The sequence below is a fragment of the Rhinopithecus bieti genome, unplaced genomic scaffold (assembly GCF_001698545.2).
Source record: "Rhinopithecus bieti isolate Rb0 unplaced genomic scaffold, ASM169854v2 scaffold_7398, whole genome shotgun sequence".
Classification (NCBI taxonomy): domain Eukaryota; kingdom Metazoa; phylum Chordata; class Mammalia; order Primates; family Cercopithecidae; genus Rhinopithecus; species Rhinopithecus bieti.
The window spans coordinates 1,926,264-1,949,881 of NW_016805783.1; the positions used below are offsets into that span (position 1 = coordinate 1,926,264).

General features: G+C 42.3%; 1 protein-coding gene across 2 annotated transcripts in view; it reads left to right on the forward strand.

Moving 5' to 3' along the window:
* The first annotated feature begins 1,883 nt into the window (after positions 1–1,883).
* The window catches only part of KPNA3 (karyopherin subunit alpha 3), a 97,198-nt gene continuing 75,463 nt past the window's right edge, over positions 1,884–23,618 (forward strand). Inside the window, exon 1 of one of the 2 annotated variants that reach the window (XM_017873755.1) lies at positions 1,884–2,679. In XM_017873755.1, coding sequence (XP_017729244.1) covers positions 2,611–2,679 — 69 coding nt within the window. In that variant the 5' untranslated portion in view covers positions 1,884–2,610. The remainder of the gene's footprint in view (positions 2,680–23,618) is intronic. The other variant, XM_017873753.1, reaches the window with a different exon arrangement.

Here is a 23,618-nt window from a genome sequence, read left to right on the forward strand (position 1 = left end):
ATCGAGGCAAAAGGGTGGCCCTGCTTTGGACTGGGCGTGAAGAGAGGTGGCATAAGGTAACCTGAAAAGGGAATACCTACTAAATTATAATAGAGACTGAACAACAGTCTGAAATTTTCTCTTACATTTAGTCAAGGAGAATGGCAAACACACAAGTTCTGTTTCCTTAAAACTCAGAGTTGAGCTAATGTATTCTTTCTTTTTTCTTTTTTCTTTTTTTTTGAGACAGAGTCTCATTCTGTTACCCAGGCTGGAGTACAGTGGCACGATCTCAACTCACTGCAACCTCCACCTCCCTGGTTCAAGCGATTCTCCTGCCTCAGCTTCCCGAGTACCTGTGACTACAGGCATGCACCACCACGCCCGGCTAGTTTTTGTATTTTTGTCGAGAAGGGGTTTCACCATGTGGGCCATGGTTGGTCAGACTGGTCTCAAACGCCTGACCTCAGGTGATCCTCCCACCTCAGCCTCTCAAAGTGCTGGGATTACAGGCGTGAGCCACTGCGCCCCACCTAGCTAATGTATTCCTTCTGAACTCATCGCTGGTGTGTGTGCATGTGTGTGTGCGCGCGCGTTTCCCTTCAAATGAGTAGTTAGACTAAGATCAGGTGTTGCAAACTGAGGACCTGATATTCTGAAGTGACTGAAATGCTTAAGTCTATTAACAAAATGTGAATTAACATTTAAAATAAAGAGAAAAGAATCTACCTTTTGGTTTTCCTTGAAAAGTGGAATCTTCTGGCAACACTGGGCCACAGTCCAATATGACTAGAGTATCTGAAGCCTGTGTTTATCAAGAGGCCACACCCCACCACTCACAAGACGAATGCCCCTGGACATAGCTTGTCCACCAAAGGCTTCTGAGGGCCTCAGGCTCTTTAAGGCCCTTTCGCTTTAAAGATTGTCCTTTTTGATCCCTTCATGGTATATTCCTACCAACTTTTGACCTCAGTTCAATTAAATTATAAGTACTACAACATTACATACCTGCTCATGTCTACCATAGATTCTGAAAATTAATTAACATACAAGCTAATGAAGCTCACCTGCTCCAGAAAGCAGCTTTTTTGTTTGTTTTTTGTTGTTTTGTTTGAGACAAAGTCTCCCTCTGTCGCCAGGCTGGAGTGCAGTGGCACGATCTCGGCTCGCTGCAACCTCCGCCTCCCGGGTTCAAACGATTCTCCTGCCTCAGCCTCCCAAGAAGCTGGGACTACAGGTGCCCACCACCACGCCCAGCTAATTTTTGTATATTTAGTAGGGAAGGGGTTTCACCATGTGGGCCATGGTTGGCCAGACTGGTCTCGGTCTCTTGACCTGGTGATCCGCCCGCCTTGGCCTCGCAAAGTGCTGGGATTACAGGCGTGAGCCACCGCACCCGGCCGAAAGCAGTTCTTTATCAGTGCAATCCATCCAAATTTCCCTGTTTCATTCCTTTGATGCCCCCGGAGGGAGTGGCAGTGCTACACAGGAGAGTGTGCGGACCAGGGCTTGGCTGCTGCCTGAAGGCTAAGATTATGTGTGGTGGTAGAACAAGAAGTGTTGGGGGCATGGAAATACAGGGAATGCCAGAGTGAAGGTTGCAGAACCGGGGTTGGGAGGATGATGAAGAAACTGCGCGACACTAAAGCGCCAGTTCAACAAGTATTTATTGCGTATCTACGACATGCTAGGCATTGTTTTGACACTAGAGATTCAGCAGTAATTCAACCAAAGTACCTGCTCTCACTAAATTCCCGTGCGGGCAGCCAGGTAACGCACGTAAACACTCGTATCACGTAGATACACATGTACATGTCAGGTATATATACATGCTATTTATAAAACTGAAGCAGAGCATGGACACCGCGAATGAAGGTGGCTGCTATTTGGGAAGCCCTCCAAAAAAGCCAGACTGCTAAGCACCCGCGGTTGTTCTTTTTCTGATTTTCTACCTACCGGCAGCGAGGTGAGCTCCCAGGAAGCTCCGCCCTCTTCCTCCTGATAGGGCGCAAGGTGCCAGGGAAGCTCCCCTCTCTTCCCCGCCCAGAGGCGGCCTTGTGGGGGCGGAGCTTTGCGCCCAGCAATCTGAGCGCAGCGCGCAAAAAGCCGCGCGCACAAGGGCGCACAAGGGTCCCGGCATTCTCCTCGTTCGCGCTAGGCGTGGAGAATTACCCCAGGCGGATCGTGGCATGCTGGGAACTGTAGTTGACGACCGCTCCCCCCACGCCTGAGGGGCGGTAAAAGCCGCCAGGTCCGGCTCCATTTCTGACACCAGACTTGCAGCACCCAGGGGTTGTGGAGAGCCCTAGCAGGGGAAGACGGCAGGGTCATCCCGAGAACCGACAGGCACGTCCAGTCCGGCGAACGCCCAACCCGGTCGCCGCCCCCGGTCACGTGTCGCCAGCCTCCACGGGCGCGCGCCGCTCTCAGCACCGTTCCCGCCCCACCCGGCCCGGCAGTCGGCCCGCGCCTCCCCCGGCGCTACTGCCACCTCGCGCTCGGAGGCGTCACGGAACGTGCTCTCCTCTCCCCCTCCCCCCTCCTGCTCTTCTCCTCTTCCCCCTCCCGCGCCGAGACTCGCCGCCGCCGCCGCAGCCGCAGGAGTAGCCGCCGCTGGAGCCGCGCGCAGCCATGGCTGAGAACCCCAGCTTGGAAAACCACCGCATCAAGAGCTTCAAGAACAAGGGCCGCGATGTGGAAGTGAGTGTGCTTCCGTGGTCTGGGCCCGCCTGGCCGCGCCGGGCCAGCGACGCGGGGAGGGGCGGGGGGCCGGCGCCGGGCTGGTTCTCGCCGGCTTGTGGTCGGCCGGAGTTGGCCGCTGCCTCCCGTCACCGCGGCCCCGGGTTGGGCGGAGCGGGCGGTGAGACGCGGGCCGGGCTGCAGTCACCCTCCGAAGCTGCCGGCGCTGCGACCGGGAAATGCCGGGGTTTTCGGCCCCGTCACGCGGGCGCGGCCTTGTGTCGGAGAGGAGGGGATGTGGAGCTGAGGCGGGGTCCGCGGGCCGGGGCCGCCCGAATGAACGGGGATGCTGCCGCCCGGCCCGCCGACCGCACAGCCGAGGGGGCGGCCGCTCCTTGGCGCCCGCCGCTGGTGCAACCTTCCGGCCGGTGCAGCCCCCTCTGCGCCTCCCTAGCGGCTGCACATGGAGCCTCGGCTCTGCCGGTCCCGGCTGCTACCTTCTGCTAGCCGGGCCCAGGCGGGCGGTGGCGGCCCGCAGAGGGGGGTGGGGACCAGCCGGGTAACTGACTTGTTTGAGGGTGATAGATGGGGGAGGGTAGGATGCGCCAGGACCATTTTCTTATATTCCAGTGCTCGTCTTTGGACTAGTCGTGCCGAGCTGTTCCAGCTCATACTCCTGCAACTGCTGGCATTTGAAGCGAGCTGAAGGTGGACAATAGTTTGCAATCTATTGTGTTCAGGCTTCGGAAAAGAGGTTGTTCCGACCTCCGCTCGTAGGACTTGTTTTCTTAGCCTTTCTTGGAGTGGGGTGTGCATAGAGTGATAATTTCTTTGACACGTTTTACTAAAATAAATTGGATACATAGGGTTCATACGTTCTCTTACGTACCTCTTGCTCCAAGCTAGTAGAATTTCCAAGTGGTTGCAAAACTAAACATTCATCGCGGTCACTCAGTTAGTTGCTACTCAGCTTGTTGCCATTGTCTCATTAAGGTGACATTAGCAGGTACTATTTGCAAACTCGGCTTGTTGAGGCAGCGCTAGAGGTCTCTCTGCAGCTACTGAAAACAGTAAGTATAATGCACAAACTTCACTGGGACCGTGACCTTTGGATTTGTTAGGGGGAAGATGGTTTTAAGGCCACAGCCTTCTTTTCTAATACTAGGCGACATGATTTGCAGTTTTGTAATTTTTGGTAAGAAGCTAGTGTGATTAAGAGGTGTGTATTTTATCCTATCTTAAGGAAGGTTGTGGGGGTAAATACACCGTTCAGCGTTCTATTTTGTAGAGAAACAGACAAACTCAGGCCGTTTTACAGAGCTACAAAATTAAATACTAGTAGGAAAAAACCTAGGGAGATATCCGTGGAATTCCCATTTAAATGAGTCAAAGATCATATATTCTTTCCTGGTCATGGTTAAATATCCTTTGTGAGAAATACATCTAAGCAAAAACTTGGGAATAGAAACAAGAAATTTTAGAACTGCCTCCTGTTACCGGTCCACTTGATGACAAGTGTTAATTTTGAACTTTTCCCATTAGGAGTTTTTCTTGAAGCCTACCCTGTTCCAAATAAAAATGTATTGAAAAATACTCATATTGTTTGTACGGAAGAACCAGTAACGTTCTTCCTTCTCTTGGATATTGGTACAGGTTTTTGTTTCATTGTTTACCTCTATTATTGTGTTATGGTAGCTCAGTGATACTTAGTAAGGACTCCTGCACATAATAGGTACAAAACAAATATTTGCTGATGATAAGAATGTAACCAGTGACTTTTAGATGCATGAAAAAGAGCATGGTTGCTAAGCCATTCAGCCTGGTATTGGTCACAACATTACATTTCTCGGGACTCTGTAGGGTAACTAACACATGAAATAGACATTCAAATGGTAGTTCTAATGTGGCAGACACTGTGTTAAGAGCTTCATGATACCTTATTTAATCTGTGTAACAAGTGTATGAGTTAGGTGTGGCATTATCCCCACTGTACATGAGGAAAGTATTTTTTGAGACGGAGTCTTGCTTCTTTCCCCAGGTTGAAGCGCTCAGGCACTCATAGCTCAGCTGCAAGCTCAAACTCCTAGGCTCAAGGAATCTTCCCACCATGGCCTCCCAAGTAGCTGGGACTACAGGCAGACACCATCACACCTGGCTAATTTTTTAATCTTTTGTAGAGACGGGGTCTAGCTTTATTGCCCAAGCTTGTCTTGAACTCCTGGGCTCCAGTGATTCTCCCACCTCAGCCTTCCAAAGTGTTGGAACTACAGATGTTAGCCATCGCACCCAGCTGGAACTTTAGGTACAAACCCTCAGTGTGCTTATGTAGCCTGTGCATGTCACTCAGTGGATATGGGTATTATTTATTCACTGATTGTCTATGGGTATCCATCAATGTTAGGTCTTGGGGATAAGGAATAAGATGCAGTCTGTACCTCAAGGAGTTTACAGTCCAGTGGGGGTGATAATTACAATGCAGAACAACAATTGTTACAGTGTGGTGTTCCGAAAATGCATGCCAAAAAACTACTTGGAGGTGAGCAGAAAGGGAAGATACTCTGGTTTATTTCTAATGGATGAATGGGAGTGAGCTGATGGTGAAGGATGAAAGAAAGGTGGCCAGGCAAAGAGTGGGAGAAGGCAGGTGGAAGAAAGAGGCATTCCAGACCAGAGGGAGCAGTAATTGAAGAGTCCTGAGAGAAATGTAGGAGAGAGAGAGACTGAAAGGTAAACTGGGGTCAAATCTGATGAAGGGCCTTTGTTGGGGATTTAGGCATATCTAAGAGTAGATAACCATGCTTAGTCTTGTCCATTAGAAACATAGTACAACTTAGCTCTGTAACTGAGTAGTTGTGGTTATCAGGCTGTTCTAAAACAGTGAGATGCACTTTGATAAGCTGTGATGCCTATTTTTTCACATACAGGATAGACAAAAGCTGAAACATGTTAGAAATTGTAGAAGCAGCTGATACACAAGATGTTAGGTGCAAGAATAAGATACATACTTGTTAAAGAAAATAAAAGGATACAGTTATGCCAGGGGATTGTGAGTAGAGACAGGATTGAGGAAGAAAATTTCTTTATTGTTCAGTCAAGAGAGACTTTAAGAGATCTTTGGAGAGGAAAAAAAAAATGAGGTTAGTGAATCTTATAGGAAGTATGTACCAAACTTAAAAGGGGCATGTTAACTGGTGAATAAATATCCAGGTAAAAAAGAAGAGTGATTATATTAAAGAGAGGAGACTTCCAGATGGCCTGTGTTGGTCCAAGAATATCTTGTGGCAAAGAGTTGCTTGGAAGCTTTTTCTTGATAGGGAAATCTGAAGGAATTTATTCCAGAGCAAAGAGAAGGTGTAACATGATGAGAACAATGGAAAGGGTGACAGGGCAGTAATACCTAGAATTCATTTTTGAGAAATAGTGCTGCTGTCTGGTCTGCAAGGAAGAGTTTTCCAAAAAATTGAGACTGGGAATGGCTACAACCTGGAATGAGGATTTGATGATGCTGTTCTTCCTCCCTCTTCCTCCTCCTTCACATTCTTTTTGTAAAGATCACTGAAGAGAAAGGGGGTAAAGGTTATTCTGAGGTTTATAGATGGAGGAAGGGAAGGAGTAATTATTATCACTGATAGAAATTTGGAGCTTGGGTAGGGGAATGGATTTTGTAGCTGAAACTAGGAAGTACATATTGGAAGGGAAACATTTCCTTTTATTTGTTCTGGAATGTGCTTTTTGAAAAACAAAACAAAACAGGGTCTGGCTCTGTCACCCAGGGTGGAGTGCAGTGGCCCAATCTCAGCTCACTATAACCTCCACCTCCTCCCAGGCTCAAGCCATCCTCCCATCTCAGCCTCTTGAGTAGCTGGGGCTATAGGCACATGCCACCACACCCGGCTAATTTTCGTGTTCTTTGTAGAGATGGGGTTTTGCCATGTTGCCCAGGCTGGTTTCAAATTGCTAGCTCAAGTTACCCGCTGCCTTGACCTCTCAAAGTGTTGGGATTAGGGACATGAGCCACCATGCCCGGTCCTGGAATGTGCATTTTAATACTAGACCTTTTCATGTAAGGCATTGATTCTTAAAAACTTTTTTCTTGTTTTCAAAGATAACTTATAGAAAAGTTGCAAAACAGAAACGTTCTGTTTAATGAATACTTACAAAACAAATGCTCAGGTAACTGCAATCCACGCCAGCTTCTCATTTTCTTGCTCCTGTATATCTCAAGGATGTGACATTTTCATTAGTAACAGTAATTAATAATCATTATTTTAAAAACCTTAACATTTATCGTTTACAGTATACCAGTGCTAAGTACTTTATATAGATTATCTATTTAATCTTCACAACAGTCCTATCAAGTAGGTACTATTGTTATCCCCATTTACTGCTGAGGAAATTTGAGGCCTACAACTCTTAAGTGGCCCTGAGTTTCCATTGGGTGTTAAGTGGCAAAGCCTGGACTTATATCAAAGCTTGATGCTAAGCAGCCGGGCGCAATGGCTCACGCCTGTAATCCTAGCACTTTGGGAGGCTGAGGCAGGTGGATCACCAGAGGTCAGGAGTTCGAGACCAGCCTGGCCAACATGGTGAACCCCCCCCCCCCCATCTCTACTAAAATGCAAAATTAGCCAGGTATGGTGGCTCATGCCTGTAATCCCAGCTACAAGGGAGGCTGAGGCGAGATAATCACTTGAACCAGGGAGGTGGAGGTTGCAGTGAGCCGAGATTGTGCCACTGCACTCAAGTCTGGGTGACAGAGTGAAACTCTGTCTCAAAAACAAAGCTTGATGCTAAAGCCAGAACTCTTGCTTACTGTGCTGTACTCCACCGAAGGGAATCTAAGACTTAACTTGGGAATCTAAGACTTAAAGTTAGTGAATGGGGAAAATATCAAAGAAACATTGACTGTCAATCTCAGAAATTGCTATCTCTTCTTTTTTTTTTGAGATGGAGTCTCGCTCTGTCGCCCAGGCTGGAGTGCAGTGGCCAGATCTCAGCTCACTGCAAGCTCCGCCTCCCGGGTTTATGCCATTCTCCTGCCTCAGCCTCCCGAGTAGGTGGGACTACAGGCGCCCGCCACCTCGCCTGGCTAGTTTTTTGTATTTTTTTAGTAGAGACGGGATTTCACCGTGTTAGCCAGGATGGTCTCTATCTCCTGACCTCGTGATCCGCCCACCTCGGCCTCCCAAAGTGCTGGGATTACAGGCTTGAGCCACCATGCCCGGCCTAGAAATTGCTATTTCTATATTTTAAAACCTTGCTAATAATTTTTAATGAACTTTATTATTAGATTTATTTGCCTTTTATCTTTTACTCTTGCAAAGTTTCCTTCTTATCAGCAAGGAGCCAGTTAGTTGGTTTTTACCAAAAAATGATAATCCATAATGGGCTTAACACTTAAGCTTTCTGCTTTAGCTTCTGATACTAGGGCTAATACATATTTTCTCACCTGCAAAATTCAGTTAGCTCTACCAGACTTGCTTCTGTCTCTCTGGAACCTCCAATGGTAAGTGGCAGTATCTGATTGTCCAAGTTTAAAACTCTATCCTTGACTCCCTTCTCTTCCCCTCCTTCATCCTTTTCTGTATTAGTCATCTGAAGTACCCTCATGTTTGTACCTGTTACCAACCTTACTTCCACTGCCCCTAGTTTAGACCCTTACCTTTCTTGCCTGAACAAGTATAATAGTGTACCTAGCTCTTCTGTGTTCAGTATCTTCTCTCCCCAGTGTATCTTGTGGATTGATTTCTCAGATCTTTCTGTGTTACTTTCCTGTTTATGATTCTTCCCATTGACTTCAGGATAAAAGTCCTTAGCATGCCACACATAGTTATAAGACCCTACCTTTTTTTACCTCACCTTGCACTTTTTCTTATATCTCCTTTGTGCTAGCCTTGATAAAGTACTGGAGATGCTTGAGTAACCAGTAGTTTCTTCTTCATGCCTTTTTATATGCTGTTCTTTGTGCCTTCTTTTGGCTGTCTGTTGAGTTGGGGCTCACTCTGGCAACGTATCTCTTCAGTGAGACTCCTTCATATATCTCTGGAACACCAAGATTACAATTCTGCTACACCATGTCATTCTAGTTAAAAACAAAAAACAGACCTTTAAAAATTCTCCATGAGGCCTTTCCTGACTTATAGCATGCTTGGTGCTATCAGTTCCTATTCTTTTCCTCCTCTCTAGTGTTTTCCTATGTGAATTTTCCTTCACCTATTTGGGGTAAATTGCTGTGATATACAACAAATTCTGTTTGTGTATAGCTATTCGAGTATTTGGGCTCTGTTGAGAAGCTCACTGAGAATAGATAACCTTGGATGTAACTTGAAACACATGAAACTTAATAGAGAAGAAAGACTAGATGGTATACCTGAAAAAAGTCTACATTTGGGAATGAAAGGTTCAGTATTATTCTAAGACATTAATTTTCTTTTGGTGTTGACTCCATGGCATCGATACTGTTGCCTAGCCCACCTTGAACAGCCTGTTCTCCTATAATGTATTTCTGTAACATGAACTCACTCATACTTGAATGGTAAATAAAAGAATGTTAAGGCAAAATTCATATTAGTCCATATGTGATTTTTAGTAGCACATTAATGTTTAGCACTCTCAAATAACAGCAGTTGAACATAAAATACAGAAACACAGTTGAACGGATCAAGTCCAAGAGTATACATATTGGCCATGCACCCGTGTTTTGCCTCTTGGCTCTGTTTAACCATGTGCAGTGTCTAAAGGTGCTTACTACCATCCGTCCTGTACATTGCCCTCTTTCTTCCTAAGTTTGAAGAGTGTTAAGTGTTTCAGGAATCTATATGTCATAGAACAGACAAACTTTTTGTTGTTGTTGTTGAATTCACTAATGGGGCATATACTGCTTCCTGGTTCTTGGAGTACTCTTTTTCAGTCAGCTTTGCTAAGTCTTCTTCCTACCCTTTGAATGTGGTAGGCATGGCTTGGGATTCTGTCTACGATTCTTTATCTATAGACTGTTTTTCTTGCTCGTATCAGCAGCTCCCTTGGCTTTAATCATCATTTCAGTGTAGGGGGACTTAAATTTCATAAAATCATCATCTGGAAATTATTCACATGAACATCTTTTTAGCTTCTCAAGCTCGAAGTGTTTAAAGCCATGTTCTGCCTTTGTTTTTTCTTTTTTCTGTTTATGGCATCATCACCCTCACTGTGACCTGAATTTGAAACTTGAGAGGCTTCTTGGACATCTTTCTCCTCTTCCACATTCAGTCAGATGTCAGTTACGGAGCTCGAATCTCTGTGCTGTCTCTGGATTTTGGCCCTGCCTCTATATTCTGCTGCCTCCAGCCTACTTTAGGCCTTATTACCTGTCACCTTCCTGTTTAAAAACTCTCTCCAAAGTGGTGTTCTTCCTCTAGTTTATGAGATTTTTCAGTGAGCCTGATGCCTGATTATTTCTCCAGATTCAGCCTTCTTCCCCCACCCCCTTAAGCCCTAGCAACACTGAACTTCTTATATGCTTATACATAATCTGGAATCCCGCCTGCCCCTCCTCGCCAGTGCTATTTCTATTCTCAGGGCCATCTTGCTGACTGGAATATCCTTCTCTGCCTCCTGTTGCCTGGCTAATTCCTACCACTTTTAAATACTCAACTCTGGGTAGGTACCATTCTTTGCTCCTGGAAGAAGTCTGAGTGTATCTTTCTTATTGCAATTATGATAATGTATTCTAATTAGATTTTATTTTTCTTATTAGATTGTGAGCTTTTTGAGGGCACAGACTATGTATCTTCATTGCCTACCACTTAGTACAGTGACTAGAACCAAGCAAGCACTAAAATATTCCTTGAATAAATACATCCTAGGCACCACAGACACGATAATTTTCTCACGTATTTTTTAACCGAAACATTTACTCTTTTAGTGCCTTTTTCTACTGCTTCCCAAATCAACTCCAAGCTTTTTATTATGACAGGTGAAGTTCTGGGAGATTAAGGCATGTACATAGTGAATGAATTAGTGATTAAGGCTAATTTATATGGCTAAGTAACATTCCTTTATATGTATATAGCACATTTTGTTTACGCTTTCATCTATGGGTGAATACTTGGGTTGTTTCCAACTTTAGTCTGTTGTCTCCCAACCATTTAAAAATGCCACTAATTTGTTCAGGTCAGTTTTCTTATATTAAATTGCACTATATGAAATTGCCTTTTTCCAGGTTTGTAACAACAGCCAAGTATTGGCAATTTCATATGGTTTAGCCTAATAGACTGTCCTAATTACTGGGTTTGTCTGTTTCCTTCTGGTGGTGCTTAACTGGTTCCTCTTATTTATTTATTTTTTTTATCACTGTTTGGATTTTTTGTAATCTGGAAGTTTTAAAAAAAAATTTTAAAGCGTTTTTGAGACAGAATCTTGCTGTTGCCTGGGCTGGAGTGCAGTGACATGATCATGGCTCAAGGAATCCTCCTGCCTCAGGGTCTTGAATAGCTAGGACTACAGGTGCATACCACCGTGTCCAGCTTATTTACTTTTTGTAGTGATGGGGTCTTGCTGTGTTGCCCAGGGTGGTCTTGAACTCCTGTCCTCAAGCAGTCCTCCCTCCTCAACCTCCCAAAATGCTGGAATTGAGCCACTGAGTCCAGCCTAAACTGGAAGTTTGATTTAAAGGCTTGATAAGCTTCAAGTTAAGCTTTTATTTATTTATTTAAACTTCAGTTGGTGATAGTGTGTACTTCAGACTATATCTCAGTAATGATAATAAGATTGGTCATAGGGTTCAGGTGATAAAGAACAAATAGTTTAATGCCATGAATGTGAAAGTTATTTAACAGTTTGTGAAGTGAATTTTAGTTATTTGGGTGAAATGCTGCATGAACTGGGTGAAATGTGACATGAACTGGATGGCATTTCAAGAAGTGGAAAAAAAAGTAACTTGGTATCCAGTAAAGGAGTTACAAAGTATATTTCTAGAACTTCTAACTTCAGAGTGAGTAGGATTTTCTTTCTATGACTGACTCCACTCCTCAGTTGACTTTTTGTTTGGTTAGCATACGGTTTGGCTGTACAGTTGGCCCTTTGTAACCTGTGGATTCATAGGGCTGACTGTACTGTACCATTTTATAGAAGAGACTTGAGCATCTGCAGATTTTAATATCTTCGGGGGAGGGAGCATCTGGAGCCAACCCCCCGAGGATACTGAGGGAGGACTGTATTCTCATTTTCAAGTCTATTCCTTTATCTTGGAGGTGAAGGAATATTAAAAGTATAAGGAGGACGTAGCTATCCTTTTTGCAGTTGTACTATTAAGAAAAATTTTGTTACAGCATAGCCAACATCAGCAGTTAAAATGTGGTAAAATAAATCTTGACTATATTTACTTGGAATTAATCATTCTCGATTTTCTGGGTTAGGGAGGTTGTATATATACAAGATTTTACTTTATTTTGACACCTGCCTTAAATAAATATAGTTTAGTTGTTTTCTTGGTTCTTGAGAATCACCATTATGCATGTGGATATTGGGTTTTGCTTTTATATAAGTGATGCCTTCAGGTTGTTAGATTAACAGAATTTTGTCCTTGATTTTTATGCTTGTGGAGTTTTTGCTCTTCATAATTTTTTTGGCATGTCCTTCCCTTACTTTTAGTCTATTAGCTTTCTCTTTGATATTGTCAGCATGTTTACCTGTGGTAGCCCCTGTATTTCTTTTTATTTGATGCTTTACATATTCTAGTGACTTGGGAAACAGATTTATTAAACATTTATTTAGCTTTTTTTTTCTTTGAGATAGGGTCTTGCTCTGTCACCCAGGCTGGAGTACAGTGGCACAGTCACCGCTCACTGCATCCTTAACCTCCCAGGCTCAAGTGATCCACTCAAATAGCTGGACAGGTGCATGCCATCAAGCCCAGCTAATTTTTATATTTTTTATAGAGACAGGCTGTCGCCATGTTGCCCAAGCTGATCTCAAACTCTTGGGCTCAAGCAATTCACCAACCTCAGCCTCCCAAAGTACTGGGATTACAGGCATGAGCCCCCGCTCCCGGCGTGTTTAGTATTTTCTACATGCTGTGTAGACATCATTAGGTGCCAAAGATTATAAATATGAAAATATTCCCTGATCTAAGGAAGTTCAGTTTAGTGGGAGAGACTGATACTTAAGCATATGGCTAGTGTACAGTGTGATAAATTCTGTGATACAGGTACATAATTTGTAAAGTACTATAAGAGCATAGAAAAAGTGTGACTGTACCTGGGGAAAATTAGTAAGGTTACACAGAAGGTCATACTTGAGCTAGGTCTTGAAGGATGAGTTTGCCAACTCAGAAAGAAAAATAGCATGAAGAACAGTGACTGTGTCATGGAGTCTGAAGCCTGGGCATGTTTTAAACTGCAGCTGTTATGGGGGGCATCGTATCCATTCTCCCTGCTTTTGGAAACAGCCTTCTGATTTGGCCTTGGGAAGCTACGTTTCTGCCATTGGATATCTCATGGTGGGATTTTTAATGTAGGTAATCCTGCCTCTGGTTAATTGATGTGCCTCACACTTTTCTGGCTAACACAAATTAGGCTAATTCTATCTCTGGCATTTAAATCTTGAGTGAGCTGATACTGAGACCTAACTGATTCATCCTGACAGAAGTACTGTGAAGGTAACCATCCATTAATTCCTGCCTGCTAGATATGTGGGAGTTGCTTCCATAGGCTTGATTCTTCAGCTTTGCCTTGGTTTTGTGAATTACTCTATATTCTACCAATAAATTCATTCTTCCCTTTTTTTCTTAAGTTAACCCAAGTCAATTTCTGTTGTTTGCAACATAACTCTAAGGTGATCAACTGTCTTGGTTTGCCTGGAACTGAGGTAGTTCCCAGTATACAGGACTTTCAGTGTTCAAACAGAGAAAGTCCTGGACAAACCTTAACACATTGGTTGCTCTAATTGAAACAGTTTGGATGTAAAAATAATGAGTTCTCGGAATCCAAATGTTGTTCAGATGAAAATATTCAGTATGCAGCTGAAAACGGTGCAGAACTAGCTTGCTTCAGTTATGTCACTCAGCAGCTATTCGAATTCTTTACTAAGTGTGAGGGATAAAACAATGAAAATACTGATAACCAGTAATTGTTGAGCACATAACTATGTGCAAGGCATTGTGTTTATATGAATAACCTTAAATAATCCTCACAGAGTTTACATTATATAGAGGAAGAAAATGAGTTCTTCATTTTCTTCTTAATTTGTTAAGAACATACGGTTAGGAAGGGGCAGAACTTGCATTCAGTCCCAGATTTCCAACTTTAAAACTCCATGCCCTTAATAGCTGTTTTTCTACTTTACCTCAGGGTTCCTGCTCAAGGAATGTGTAGACTAGTATGCAGATTATATGAAAGCAAGTAAATATTTCCTGTAGTGGAAGTGTGTACCTAGTAGAGCGGGCACATGGGGAAAGAATCACCTGAGTTGGCCTGGGTGAGTCACGGAAGGCTTCATGGAGGTGATTGTGCCTGAGCTGAAAGTAGAAAAATGTGTAGGTATTTGTGGTAAATCTTGGGCAAGCCTGGAAGTAAGAGACAGTGTGATACGTTCTGGGGAACTAAAGTAATTCAGTATTTCTGCCTGGGCGCGGTGGCCTTTTACGCCTGTAATCCCAGCACTTTGGGAGGTTAAGGTGGGCGGATCACCTGAGGTCAGGAGTTCAAGACCAGCCTGGCCAACATGGTGAAACGCTGTCTCTACTAAAAATGCAACAATTAGCCAGGTGTGGTGGCGTGCCCCTGTAGTCCCAGGTACTCCAGAGGCTGAGGCAAGAGAATCGCTTGAACCTGCAAGGGAGGGGTTGCAGTGAGCGGAGATTGCACCATTGCATTCCAGCCTGGGTGATGGAGTGAGACTCCGTCTTAAAAAAAATAAATAAATAAAAATAGAAAAGAAATATTTCTTCAATATTCAGGTGGAGTAATTGGAAATTTGGGTAGAACAGACAAGAGCTAGATTGTGAAAAACCTTTTCTCTGGGGAACATTTTAAATAGTGAAATAGATTGTGCATTTAGAAGCATTGCTTTGGTTATACCATAGGGGATAGATTGGTGAAGACGAGAAGAGAGTTTGGGAGTAACAGCAAACCCTCAAGGTCTCAGGTAGGTGGCCTGACTATAGCATTGGCACTGAAATTGAAAAGCAGAAAAAGTTATTAGGACTAATCTTTTGGCATATTTTACCTTACAGAGTAGAGGTTGGCAAGTTTTTTGTAAAGAGCCATAATATTTTTTAAAAGCCTAAATATTAAGGCTTTGAGGGCCATTCTGCTTGTATTGCAACTATTCACCTGTGCCTTGAGCACAACAGCAGCCATAGACTGTAGGCAAACAAATGAGTGTGGTTGTATTCTAATAAAGCTTTATTTATGGAATCAGTTGGGGGTCTGGATTTGGCTCACAGGCCCTTCTAGGCTAGTGTGGCCAGTGGTGAAGATTAATAGTTCAAAGCAATGACTAGAGTAAGATGATAATATAGGTGAGGGATTATAGGGAAAAGAAGGAAAGAGGAGCAGGGGAGTAAACAACCCTGAAGAACCAAATCATATTAGGAGACAAGGTGAAAATGGTGCTGAGGGAGTCTGTAGGAAGCTTAGCAGCAAAATGGTGTATCAGAACTTTAGGGATGAGAGTTTCCTGAAGGAGGGGCAGTAATTGCAGTATCAAATGCTACAGAGAGGAGAGGCATGATGAGATCTTAAAATAAGCCTTTCATTGTATTTGCTCATTGGGGGCCAGTGAGAAGTGGAAAACTGAGAGTGGTGGAGGCTGAAAGCTAGATCATGATGAGCTAAGGAGTGAGTTGGAGTTGAGGTAGTTAGACTAGTTAGAACTTTGGTTTAAATATTTGGTAGTCATGGGAAAGAGGAATCACAGGTTAGCCTGAGGAAGAAGTAGGATTGAAAGAAGGCTGTTCGTTGTTTTTTATTTGTTAAGAAGGGTGGTGTTGACTGTAGGCTAAACTGAAGAAGCCAGAGCAAAAGAGACCTGAGGACTTGGTTAGAAAAGGAACAAACGACTGATAGAGTAAGTAGGGAGTTGTTAGGGAAGGCAAGTAAGAGATGTAAGAAATGTGGAGAGATCTTGAAGGAGCCTCAGGTGGAAAGGACTTGCAGTACAGACAGAAATGAGGATGGGCTGCGTTAGGGGTGGGGAAACTGGAACAAATTATACTTAGTGGCCTCTGTTTTCTTTGACAATGTTATCTATAGAGAATGACGGGTTTAAGAGGTAATACTTGAAGGAAAGGTGTTTCAGGGAAAGCAAACTAGGATTTATATAGGAATGAAGGCCCAGCTGAGGTAAGTACTGTACTGGATTGTTATTTTGGTAACAGTAATGAACGATTTTCAGTTAATTATATCAGATTTAGCTATGAATGCATTCTGGATTTTAGTTAGAATTGTTAAACCAAAATCAAAGTGTAGAAGTCATATTCAATTGAATTGTTAAAAAAAAAAAAATGGGGCCGGGTGCGGTGGCTCACGCCTGAAATCCCAGCACTTTGGGAGGCTGAGGCGGGTGGATCACAAGGTCAGGAGATCGAGACCATCCTGGCTAACACGGTGAAACCCCATCTCTACAAAAAAATGCAAAAAATTAGCTGGGCGTGGTAGCGGGCGCCTGTAGTCCCAGCTACTTGGGAGGCTGAGGCAGGAGGGTGGCGTGAACTGGGGAGGCGGAGCTTGCAGTGAGCCGAGATCGCGCCACTGCACTCCAGCCTGGGCTACTGAGCGAGGCTCCATCTCAAAAAAAAAAAAAAAAAAGGAACTAGCAGGAACGTTGGAATTTATTGAGTCCAGCTCCTTTTCACAGATGTGAAAATTTAAGGCATAGAAAATAATGAATGCTGTCCTCTCATCTAGTTGGTAACCAGGTTTTCTGATTTCAGAAAACCAAAATCACTTGTTTTAATTATGGGTTTTAGCGTAACACACTTAAAAACAAAAATTCTGGCTGGGCACAGTGGCTCACACCTGTAATCCCAGCACTTTGGAAGACAGAGGAGGGAGGATTGCTTGAGGCTAGGAGTTAAAGACCAGTCTAGGCAATATAGTGAGACCTCATCTCTACACAAGATTTAAAAAGTAGGCAAGCATGATGGTTCACAACTGTAGTCTCAGCTTGGGAGGCTGAGTTGGGAGGATCTCTTGAGTCCAGGAGGTGGAGGCCACAGTGAGCTGAGATTGTACCGTCTCAGAAAAAACAACAACAACAAAAAGCTCTCTTTTATAAAACTTTCAAACATATGTAAAAGTAGAGAGAATAATATATTGAACTCCCATGTGGCATTTTAAAACAATTATAATTTATGGTCATTTTGTTTAATTTATATCTTGTTAAAAGAAAGTCCTTAGCCAAATTAAAGAGTTCAACTGAGCAAAGAATGCTTTGTGCATAGGACAGCCTCCTGAGCCACAGTATGTTCAGAGAGACTCCAGCACAGCCAGGTGGTGGAAGATGTATAGACAGAGGTACAGAAGCAGTCAGATTGGTTACAGCTCGGCATTTGCCTTATTTGAACATGGTTTGAACAGTTGGCCCCTTTTGACTGGCCAAAACTTGGTGACTGGCACAAAAGTAGGTTACAGTCTGTTTACATCTCCATTTAGATACATTTATAGTTCACTATGTACAGAGAAACCTTTAGACTGAACTTCAAATATGTAAGGAGACAGCTTTAGACTAAACTTGATTTAACAATCTCTACCCACTTCTACTCTTCCCTGTATTGTTTTGAAGCATAATCTATCAGTATTATGTTTCATCTGCCAAAATTTTAACATGTATGCCTAAAAGGTAAAACATACGGTAGTTTCAGTATTTTTTCCCCTTTTAAAACATAACGCACAGTATGGGTTAATGTGGGTTATGTGGGCTAAGCAGGTTGATGTGGGTTAATGTGAGTTCTGTGGGCTAAGCAGGTTGATGTGGTTAATTTTTAATTTCCAAAGATGTTTATAAGTTATTATGAGTGGACTTTTTGGAAATAAAGATTTCCTCGTATTGCAGTATTTTGGAAAGTGATTTTACTAAAAAAATAATACAGGCCAGGCATGTGGCTCATGCCTGTAATCTCAGCACTTTAAGAGGCCCAGGTGGGAGGACTGCTTGAAGCCAGAAGTTCTAGACCAGCCTGCTCAGCAAAGTGAGACCCTACCTCTACAAAAAATACACACACACAAAATCAGCTGGGTGCATTGTCGTGTGCCTGTAGTCCAACCTCCTTGGGAGGCTGAGGCATGAGTGATTGTTTGACCTGAGGAGATCAAGGCTGCACTGAGCACTGCATCACTGCACTCCAGCAGTGATAAAGAAAAAAATAGTATAACAACAGTTTATGTGGCATTTATATAATATTAGGTATTATAAGTAATCTAGAGATGATAGGTTATATGCAAATACTATGCCATTTTATATAAAGGGACTTGTGCATCCTTGGATTTTGGTATTAGGAGGTCCTGGAACCTGTATACTTTCTTTGCATTTCCTGTTTCAGAATCACAAAAGGAGTACAGATCCAACTCTTCAGCATATCTTTGTGGTGGTTACAGAGGGTGTTAAGACAGATGCTGTTGTTATTTTTCTTTATTCAAAATGATAATAATAGGGACTGAAAGGTAGAAAGCTGAACAGAGTATGGAGGAAGGTAACTGAGTAGGCACTGAAATAATTAGAGGGGTTGGATATTGCATGTGTATTCCTCAACATTTGAATCAGCAAGAAAAAAGGAATTAGGTAGACTGAGAAGGATGAACATGTTGGCTAAATATTGGGCTACAGATTGTAGAGATGCATATATGGGTGGTAGAGAAAAAGTAGAAACTAGCTTTTGTTGTCCTCAGCTAGCAGAGAGCAATGGACTATACAGTTAGTATCTTTTTATAAATTTGAACTGACTATAAATTTGAAACTACTTCCCATGACTATATGTATTTTGGTTTTGAAATATATACTTGGGAATGCTTATTGAGGTGCTTTTTTTTGTCTTTAGATTATGCAGAAATAATTTTAGTTAACTTTAGCATGTGGTATTTTAAACAAGGGTCAGAAAAACATCAGAAATGGATAGAAGCATTTTTCAGTAAATATTTTGGGAATGGTCCTTGTATAACTTAATTTGTGTACTAATTCATATTATGTATTCACTTATAGTTACATTTCTGCTTATTCTACTTACTAGTAGTTAAAAATTAACTATTTTTTAAAGGGAAGGGAAGGATGAAAATAAAAATTGTGATTCTAAATAAAATCTAAGCATTCAGATAGATTCACAGATTTTACAGAGAAAATTTATAAGCTGGTAATTCCTAGTTAGGATTATCATACTATTTAATGATAAAATGCATGTTTACTCCTGTATAATAAGAATAAATTCTATTGGCTGGAATCCTTCAATAGATGTGAAAATAATTTAAAATGCTTCCTCACTGCTCTTGGGCAGTTTAAAGTTACTGTCAGGGACTATGGCTGGTAACAACAGTGTGGTTTTCAGTTATCTGTTAGAGTTCTGGAAACCTTGTTTTTGCTTGGAAGAAAGAATTGGTACTTGGATGTTAAAGTTCTGTAGGGGCACAGCTGGGTGTGGTAGCTCATGCGTGTAATCCCAGCACTTTGGGAGGCTGAGGTGGGCAGATCTCTTGAGGCCAGGAGTTCGAGACCAGCCTGGTCAATGTGATGAAACCCTTGTCTCTACTAAAAATACAAAAAAAAAAAAAAAAAAAAGTTCTATAGGGGCTGGATATTTGCTTTTGTTTTCTAAATTTTGTGGATGTGGGGCTAGTGCAAACAAACATTTTTGTGTATCCTGTTGAACTCTTGAAACTTTGGAAAATTTGGAATATTTGAGAGGCTTGGAACTAAATAAATCCAATTTCGGAATACAGAGGGAGAAAGTACATGGGCTATTGTAGTACAAAAAGCATTGTCACTGAATGTGACCCACCCCAAGTCAGATTGAACAAACATTGGTTGTACAAACTCTTTTTTCAATATTGTGGAGCCAGAAGGAAATAAAAATGAATGAAACAAGATCCTTGTATTCAAGGGACATATTTAATTTAATAAGGTAAATAATAACTGAAGGCCAACTATAAAACAGAACATGATAGTTTAGTAAGAGTAAAGGAAGTTTGGGAACACAGAGAAAGGATAGGTGTGAATTACAGCCTTAGAGATTTGTGAGGGCTTCTTGGTGGAGATGAACTGGGCCTTGAATGTTTCATGGTTTGACGAAGATGCATAAGTTAGAAAAGCAGAAACAAATATTTTTTAAAGCTGGTTTGTTTGTGACGGTTTACAGCCATATGGATGAACTTCTCCCTAGTTTGTCTCAGCGACCCAGGGCATTAGCATGAGAGCCTGTTAAATCAGTGTTTCCCATCTGTTGCGCTGCCCTAGGGGTGGCCACCCAGGGACTTGGGTGGTGGAGCCTATGTAGCCTTGTCCTTTTATCTCAGTATGCTGTATAAATATTTTCTGTGTGTGTCGTGATGTGAAAGTGGCTGGGAAGCACTATTTTAACTTACTAAATATTTCTCTCCTGGTAATAAATTCTTCAGTGTATTGTTTAGCGTTTGTCAAAAATAGCTAGAATATTTTCTTTTTTCTTCTTCTTTTTTTTTTTTTTTTGAGACAGTCTCTCACTCTATTGTCCAGGCTGGAGTGCAATGGCACGATCTCCGCTCACTGCAACCTCCGCCTCCCAGTTCAAGGGATTCTCCTGCCTCAGCCTCCCAAGGAGCTGGGATTACAGGCATGTGCAACCATACCTGGCAAATTTTGTGTTTTTAGTAGAAGCAGGGTTTCACCATGTTGGTCAAGCTAGTCTTGAACTCTTGACCTCAGGTAATCCACCTGCCTTGGCCTCCCAAAGTGCTGGGATTGCAGGCATGAGCCACCACGCCTGGCTGAATATTTTCATAATGAGAACACATTCCTAATTAGTTGTTTTAGTTACCAGTGCAGGAGCCTTCTGATACGTTAGACATAGCTCCATGCAGCAATTAGGGGGCACAGCGAGGTTTATAACTTTCATTCTAAGTTTTTGTATTTGTGAACGTGATAGTATTATGTGAGGACATGATACGTTTGTGGTCATGGCTAAACTTTAAATATAATTTAACCAACATATCCCTCCCTATGCTTTTCTTTTGGTAAGCATAGTAATTACTGGACCTATTTCTGAGAAAACTGTACACTGTTTACAGCAGTGCAGGTATTAGGGAGGAAGGGATGTTGGGCAGATCTGCTTAGGGTAAAGATAGCCTTGTGAGGAGGTCCAGAGCTCTCTTGTCTAAAAGGCAGAGAAGGAAGAATGAGCAAAAGAGAAACCTAAAAGTTCCGAATTTACAATCCAGAGGAAACCAGGCAGCTGGACATCCAGGCCTAGGTGTTATAGGAGACCTCTAGTTATGACTGCTGTCAGGTGTTGAATTCGGGGTATAACTGTAGATTCTTGGGGCTGTGGCTCATGTGGCTTTAATTAATCTTTCTCTCTTTTTAAAGAATATATTAATTGTATTGAAGTGGAGAAATTGGAGTCTCTGCTGACTTGTATCAAGGAAAAGGACCAAGACCTGGTGTGGTGGCTCACACCTGTAATCCTAGCACTTTGGGAGGCTGAGGCAGGGGATCACTTGATCCCAGGAGTTTGAGACTAGCCTGGGCAATATGGCAAAACCTCGTCCCTTAAAAAAAAAAAAAAATTAGCCTGGGTTTAGTGGCGCACACCTGTGGTCCCAGCAACTTGGGAGGTTGAAGTGGGAGGATCCCCTGAGTCTGGGAGGTTGAGGCTGCAGCAAGCCGTGATCACTACTCCACTCCAGACTGGGTGACAGAGCGAGACCTATCTCAAAAAGATGACTATGAATGGGTTAGTCTTGGTGCTATAGACTTTCAGAATGTGGTTACTTCTTCCTTTATTTTTTCTTTTGGTGAGGTAGGAGTTATGTAGTGCCTAGAGGTGTTTCAGGGACCTTCAGAAAATATATAGCCCCTTCCTGCTCTTCTTGTTCAGTTCCTCTGCCTAGTAGACTTCAGCAGTGTAAGTTTGGTTTTATAACTACTGTAAAGTCATTTTTACATGAACTCACCACTTAGTCCTAATAATCATTGGAACATAAAATGAACAAAACATTAAAATAGGTGTCATGTAAATTTTATTGTAAATTTTACTTATTTATAACACTCTTAAAGGTTTATTAGTTTTTGACTGCTTACAATTTTTTTTAATTACAGGGAATATTTATCAGCTGCCCCAAGTGTTGATAAGCAACACAGGTCCAAGGGCATAATATGGTATTAATAGGATAAAAAATTAGGACATTGGTAATTAAATCATAGAAAAAATAATCTCTGAGGCAGACTAATCTAGAAAGGGCTTTAAATAATTTAAGTACTTCTCAGAATAATTAACATTAAAAAATTACAGAAGTAATACACATCAGTATTTAGCATGATGAATTTTGACAAATGATTACCCCCTTGTAACCACTGTTGCAATCAAAATATAAGTATTTCTGTCTTCCCAAAAGTTCCCCCATAGCTCTTTGTAATAACCCCTTCCTGTCCCTCACCCTTAGGCAAATATTAATCTGCTTTCTTTCATTGAGCAGTTTGCCTTTTCCAGAATTTCGTTTAAATGTGATCACAATACATACTCCTTTTGTGTCTGACTTTTAAAAAATTTAATATTAACATTAATATTTTGTGTGCCTAAAGTTCATTCTTAATTGCTGACTCATATTCATTACATGAATGTATCACAACAATAGGCCATTTACCTACTGTTGGCCATTTGAGTTGTCTCTAGTTTTTGGCAACTATAAGTAAGACTGCTGTGAATATTTGTTTATAAAGCTATGTATTTGTCTTTTGGATCAATATAAGTCTGTGTGTTTCTCTGTTGGATCAATACCTAGGAATAGAATGGCTGGGTCATATAAGTGTGTATTTAACTGTATTTATTTATTTTGAGACAGAGTTTTGCTTTTGTCACCCCGGCTGAAGTGGAATGGCACAATCTCGGCTCACTGCAACCTCTGCCTCTTGGGTTCAAACAATTCTCCTGCATCAGCCTCCTGAGTATCTGAGATTACAGACGTGTGCCACCATGCCCTGCTGATTTTGGTATTTTTAGTAGAGATGGGGTTTCACCGTGTTGGCCAAGCTGGTCTGGAACTCCTGACCTCAGGTGATCTACCTGCCTCGGCCTCCCAGAGTGCTGGGATTACAGGTGTGAGCCACTGTGCCTGGCCCAACAGTATTTAGAAACTTTGAAATTCTTTTCCGAGGTGGTTGTACTATTTTACATTCACCAACAGTACGTGAATTCTACTTGTTCCACATCCTCACCAATACTTGGTTTTGCCATTCTTTTAAATTTTCATCATTTTACTAAGTGTGTAGAGGTCTCTTACTATCATTTTATTTTGCATTCTTTACATTCTGTTGATGAAGTTGAAGAGCATCTGAAAAATCCACAGCTTACATCATATTAATGGTGTAAATGTAAAGCTTTCCCCTGAGATCAGGAATAAGACAACGGTATTCATTGTTGTTGTTCCTATTCAGTATTGTACTGGATTTTCTAGCCAACACAATTAATTAGGCAAGAAAACAAAATAAAAGATAACCAGGTTGGAAAATAGGAATTAAAACTCACTGTTTGCAAATGTGATCTTCTGGATAGAAAATCCTAAAGAACTCACTTTAAAAAAAAAATACAAAAACTAGCCGGGCGAGGTGGTGGGCGCCTGTAGTCCCAGCTACTCGGGAGGCTGAGGCAGGAGAATGGCGTAAACTCGGGAGGCGGAGCTTGCAGTGAGCTGAGATCGGGCCACTGCACTCCAGCCCGGGTGACAGAGCGAGACTCCGCCTCAAAAAAAAAAAAAAAAAAAACTATTAGAGCTAATAAATGTTTTCAGCAAGGTTGCAGG